The 5919-nt window shown below is 38.9% G+C and overlaps 2 protein-coding genes across 2 annotated transcripts; both read left to right on the top strand.

Annotated features, from left to right (window-relative positions):
* The first annotated feature begins 527 nt into the window (after window positions 1–527).
* LOC127123015 (uncharacterized) lies at window positions 528–1130 on the top strand. Its single transcript, XM_051053282.1, has one exon. It carries the CDS (start codon window positions 528–530, stop codon window positions 1128–1130), a length of 603 nt encoding a protein of 200 aa, XP_050909239.1.
* A 2661-nt stretch (window positions 1131–3791) lies between these two features.
* On the top strand, window positions 3792–4151 carry LOC127123014 (uncharacterized mitochondrial protein AtMg00810-like). The gene has a single exon (XM_051053281.1). It carries the CDS (start codon window positions 3792–3794, stop codon window positions 4149–4151), a length of 360 nt encoding a protein of 119 aa, XP_050909238.1.
* Window positions 4152–5919: the final 1768 nt, after the last annotated feature.

The following is a 5919-nucleotide window of genomic DNA, read 5'->3' as shown; positions in this document are numbered from 1 at the left end:
TGGACAAACTATTAGGTAAGGAATTTGCTTTTCGCGTTAAGTTTCAACCGAATTTTAAGCAGGCATCTATTGTCGAGTTTACTGAGGAAAAAGAAGTACTCCAGATGCTCAAGGAGGCCATTCATCCAAATGACGTTTTTAATGAATTGAGTCATCAAAATTTAAGTCCATTTTTCATGTATAACACATGTATACTGGCCATACAATATATTCATGTGTAGCTAACTTCTAAAAGTCTCATGAATGCCCCAACTACGAAAGGAAAAGAATATGTTCTAAATGAAGCTGAATATTCTGTTGAATATTAGTTGGCATGAGTTGTTACTTAGCATTTACTTAGACAGATTGTTAGTATCAATTATTGATTTCCTCTATTAAGAGTCAATCCTTTATTTAGCCTTAGATTGATTTACTGCCTTAAATAGGTTCGTTGATTGTCTCTTGTACAGCTATATATTGCTTATCATTGTATATAGAATATTAAGGAAATTGAATAGAAACATTACAGTAGTTTCTGTCATTTTTATATGGCATCAGAGCATGATTCTGATTTAGAGAATAAAAATGAGAAAAAGGTGGAGAGGAACAATGCCTCCAACGAAACAAAAACACCTTTCGCTATCACAAATACATCACCGTATTACCTCAGTCCCTCTGACAATCCAGGAACGCCACTTGTGGTTGCGATGCTCAAAGGAGAGAACTATCGCAATTGGGCATGTTCCATGAGGACGACACTTCGCGCAAAAAACAAGTTGGGTTTCATCGATGCAGCGATCAAGAAACCTGCGAGAACAAATCTAGATTTCTACAATTGGGTGAGAGCCGATTCAATGGTCATGGCGTGGATAATTAATGTTGTAGATCCAGTTTTGCATGGAAGCATCTCTCATGCATCAACTGCAAGAGATAGATGGGAGGATCTGGAAAAGAGATTTGCTCAAACTAACGCTCCAAGAATCCACCAGTTATGGCGAATGTTGTGTTTAATGGAGCATGAACCAAACATGACTGTGACAGAATATTACACCAAGTTCAAAAGTCTTCTTGATGAGCTAGGTGAGTTACAGCCACTTCCGGAGTGTACCTGCGGCGCATCTAAAGAGATTCTGAAGAGAGAGGAAAGCTAACATGTGCACCTCTTCCTTGGAAGTCTTAACAATGAGCGATTTGAGCATGTTAAGGCAACCATGTTGAACACCGAACCTTTGCCTTCGCTACGAAGGGTCTTCAATCACGTCATCAGAGAAGAGGCAAGGATCACAAGTGAAAGAGATAAGATGGTCGCAGTCAAGGGAGAATCAGGAGGATCTGCCTTTTATGCTCTAAATCAAAATAGGCTAAGAAGAGATGGACAAAAGCCAAAATGTGATCTTTGTGGCAAAGTTGGTCACACCAAGGTGGGTTGCTTTGAGATTACAGGTTATCCGGAAAACTGGGGCACACGAAGGACGCAACGTTATCCAAGAGACAATGGAGGACATCCCAGAACTCACCATGCACATGTTACTGAAGATCAAAAAGAAGAGAAAGAAACAGTGCAGGTGCGAGCGTTGCATGGTTCGCGTGTGATGCATCATGACTCTTTTGATGCTGGTAATGATATGTTATGCAAGGATAAAAAATGGATCTTGGACAGTGGTGCATCACACCACATGACTCCTCTCTTATCCTTAATGAGAGGGGTAACCAAGATTGAGAAACCTTTCTATATCACTGTTCCTATAGGGAATGCAGTGTTAGTAGAGGATATGAGGTTCATTGATCTTAGCAAAGATATAACTTTGCACAATGCTTTATTTGTGCCTGAGTTTGATTGCAATTTGATTTCAATCTGTCAATTGACTAGCGATTTAAATTGCTTTATAACTTATCATTCTAATCATTGTTTGATACAGGGCCTTGTCACAAAGAAGAAGATTGGTTTAGGTGATGTACATGGTGGGGTTTACGTGCTGAGGCAACAAGTTCAAGGGTCAGCTTTCAAGGCTCATCATGAAAACGAAACTGCTCTCTGGCATGCACGCATGGGACATCCCTCCTCTCAAGTCACGCAACGTATATCTCAGCTAGTGAATTTTAATTTCAAAAATAATGTAGTCCATTATTGTGACATATGCCATAGATCAAAACAATGTAGTCTTCCATTTCCTATTAGTTATAATAAAGCTGAGAATCCTTTTGATCTTATACATTACGACTTATGGGGGAGATATAACACTAACTCTCATAATTGCAGTCACTATTTTCTTACGATCGTTGATGATTATTCGCGTGGAACATGGGTATACTTGATGAAAGAAAAAACAGAAGTTCTAAAAATCTTGATAAATTTTCTCAACATGATAAGGACACAATATAATGGAAAGTTAAGAGATTGCGTAGTGACAATGGGACAGAATTTACCAACCATGTTTTTCAAGAAATTCTTCACCAAGAAGGAATCCTACATGAAACTTCATGCGTAGGAACGCCCCAACAAAATGCAAGGGTGGAAAGAAAGCATAGACACATACTCAACGTTGCACGAGCCTTGAGGTTCCAAGCTAACTTGCCCATCTCATTTTGGAGGGAATGTGTTTTGACAGCCACCTACCTAATCAATAGAACGCCTACAATGGTTAATGATGGAATGACTCCATATGAGAAGTTATTTGGCAAACCTCCATCATATGAAGATATCAAGACTTTTGGGTGCTTGTGTTATGTTAAGAATTTAAGCAAACAGCAAGATAAGTTCGACTCTAGAGCAGAAAGGTGTGTCTTTGTGGGATACCCTAAGGGTCAAAAAGGTTGGACGGTGTACAATCTAAGGACATGAGAAATTTATGTATCGAGAGATGTGGTGTTCTATGAGAATGTTTTTCCTTATGCATCACGAGAAAAAGGCAGTAATGGAGATGATCCTCCACCAATGTTTGCTCCTAATTCCATCACTGTTGAAGAGGATACTGCACCTACCCAAGATAGGCAGCAGAACCATAATGATTTCCTCACTCAATCAGCAGAAGATCAACAATTTGTGGAAGTAAAATCTGATGTGGTTGATGTTGTCGAAGAACCTTATAATGAAGGAGAAAATGAGCTCACACACTTGGGGCCAAGGATCAGAAATCCACCTAAACATCTGAATGACTATCATTGCTATTCGGCAGAGAAAACCCACACATGTACATCGCCAAACTCGTCAACTTCTTCAGGTATGGTATATCCTATATCAAATTATGTAAATTATGATGAGTTTTCAGAAAATCATCAAGCTTATCTTGCAGCAATTGAAAGCATCGAGGAGCCACAATCATATAAGCAAGCAACTTGAACGCAAGAATGGAGGGATGCCATGTCACAAGAACTCAAGGCCTTAGAAGAAAATAAAACGTGGGAGTTGGCAAGGCTTCCGAAAGGAAATAAGGCAGTGGGTTGCAAATGGGTGTACAAGGTTAAGTACAAGTCATTCGGTGAAGTTGAGAAGTATAAAGCCCGACTCGTAGCGAAGGGATACACATAAGTTGAAGGAGACGACTTCAATGAGACTTTTGCACCAGTCGCCAAGATGACAACCGTAAGATGTTTACTTACTGTTGCAGTGGCCAAAGGATGGTAACTCCACCAAATGGATGTAAGCAATGCATTCCTACACGGAGAGTTAGATGAGGAGGTATATATGGAAGTACCACCGGGTTATAATGCTCTTAATGATTGCATGGTGTGTCGCTTAAGAAAGTCATTATATGGTCTTAGGCAGGCCTCGCGCAATTGGTACTCAAAGTTGTCCCAAGCATTAGTGAGGTATGGTTTCCAGGAATGTGAACTCGTGTGAATCTGTTTTCATAGTTGTGCTTATTTATGTTGATGATCTTATTGTGGCTGGGAATGATGCAAAATCATGTGTAAAATTCAAACAATATCTCAGCGAGTGTTTCCACATGAAAGACTTGGGAGGGCTGAAGTACTTCCTCGGTCTAGAACTGGTTCATGGTCCCTCCGGATTGTTCATATGTCAAAGAAATTATACCTTGGACATACTAAACGAATGTGGGATGCTAGCTTGCAAACCTGCATCTCTGCCACTTGCACCAAATCATAAATTAGCATTGGATTCGAGTCTTTTATATGATGATCCTTCAAAGTACCGCAGATTGGTGGGCTGACTCATATACCTCACAATCACTAGGCCAGAGTTGACATACTCGGTGCATATTCTCATCCAGTTCATGCAGGAACCTCACCGAGGGCATTGGGACGCAACAATGCTTGTCTTGAGATACTTAAAGTCTGCACCAGGGCAGGGCATTATCATCCCCAAAGACAATGATCTCAAGCTAGTTGCATATTGTGATTCTGTTTATGCATCATGTCCACTAACCAGGAGGTCAATATCGGGCTACCTAATGAAGTTGGGAGCAGCTCCAATATCATGGAAAACCAAGAAACAGACTACCGTATCGAGATCCTCTAGTGAGGCAGAGTACAGAGCAATGGCGCATGCCACAAGTGAAATCATATGGCTGCGAAGATTGCTCGCGCATTTGCAAGTGGAATTTGATTCTCCTACAATTCTACATTGCGATAATCAAGTTGCTATTCATTTAGCTTCCAACCCGGTCTTTCACGAAAGGACGAAGCATATTGAGGTGGATTGTCATTTTATTAGAGAATTCATCAGCAAGGGAGTTATATCTACTGCTCACATACCAACCAGATCACAACAAGCTGACATCTTCACAAAATCTTCAGGGACTAAGCAGTTTCAGGAGTTATCTATCAAGTTGGGATCTCACAACCCTCAACCTCCAACTTGAGGGGGAGTAATAAAGCTGAATATTCTGTTGAATATTAGTTGGCATGAGTTGTTACTTAGCATTTACTTAGACAGATTGTTAATATCAATTATTGATTTCCTCTATTAAGAGTCAATCCTTTATTTAGCCTTAGATTGATTTACTGCCTTAAATAGGTCCGTTGATTGTCTCTTGTACAACTATATATTGCTTGTCATTGTATACAGAATATTAAGGAAATTGAATAGAAACATTACAGTAGTTTCTATCATTTCTATAGTTCTTAACCATCACATACCCGATAATGAAGCGATGACTCCTACTTCCCTTCATACAGTGAGTCTATTTACAAGTCATATTTGTCTTAATTTATTAATATGTTAAAAAAATTATTACACTAAGAACTCATAGCTTGCACTTCCCACTTCCAGCCAACCATGTCTGCTTCACAAAACTGGAGCGACGAAGCCTATTCAAGCAATACCCCTTCCAAGAGGTTGTCCCAAGAACATTATATTGATAAGCTAGGAACTTCAACTATGTTGTCACCCAAACAATCTGCAACCAAGGGTGTGAACCATGCCAAGAAGGAATGAGCCATTGCCTTCAACTTGAGTTATTTTGGTACAACAACATGTTGTTTTGTTGTTACAAGCTCCTTCTTTTGCTACTTTTGTTCAATGCTCAACCAACACCTTTGAAATGATTTTTTGTAACCTAATATTGTTGACAACAAACAATGCTCAACATGTCTTAGTCCTTCCCTTTTGTTTATGTTAAGCTTATGCTAATTTACTTTTTTTTAACAAAGCTTAACATTCATTAGCAAGTTTAATGAATCCTTTATGCACTTTTTATTATTCAATGCATGTCATGGTAATTTAATGATATCTCTTTCTCTAATAGCTCAAACATACTCAATAGATTTCATGGTCCTAGGTTTCTTTTGTTGTAAACATGAATAACTTGCAAAATGTTCTTTAACTATGACATAATTTAACAATTAATAACAGCTAATGAATTCAAATAGCTAACTTTAACCCACTTATGATGGAAAAGGCATAACTCGTACTGTTAAAAAAGAACAACTATGATTGTTGCATACCTATGTGTTGCAAAATTTTCTTTACATATGACA

Source organism: Lathyrus oleraceus, chromosome 2, assembly GCF_024323335.1.
Source record: "Lathyrus oleraceus cultivar Zhongwan6 chromosome 2, CAAS_Psat_ZW6_1.0, whole genome shotgun sequence".
Taxonomy (NCBI): domain Eukaryota; kingdom Viridiplantae; phylum Streptophyta; class Magnoliopsida; order Fabales; family Fabaceae; genus Lathyrus; species Lathyrus oleraceus.
The sequence above is the reverse complement of the archived record's forward strand: the minus strand, read 5'-3'. Positions and strand labels throughout refer to the sequence as shown.

Bases quoted from the DNA above. Each gene is read 5' to 3' on its own strand.
- LOC127123015 (XM_051053282.1), top strand. From the start codon at position 528: ATGGCATCAGAGCATGATTCTGATTTAGAGAATAAAAATGAGAAAAAG.
- LOC127123014 (XM_051053281.1), top strand. From the start codon at position 3,792: ATGGTTTCCAGGAATGTGAACTCGTGTGAATCTGTTTTCATAGTTGTG.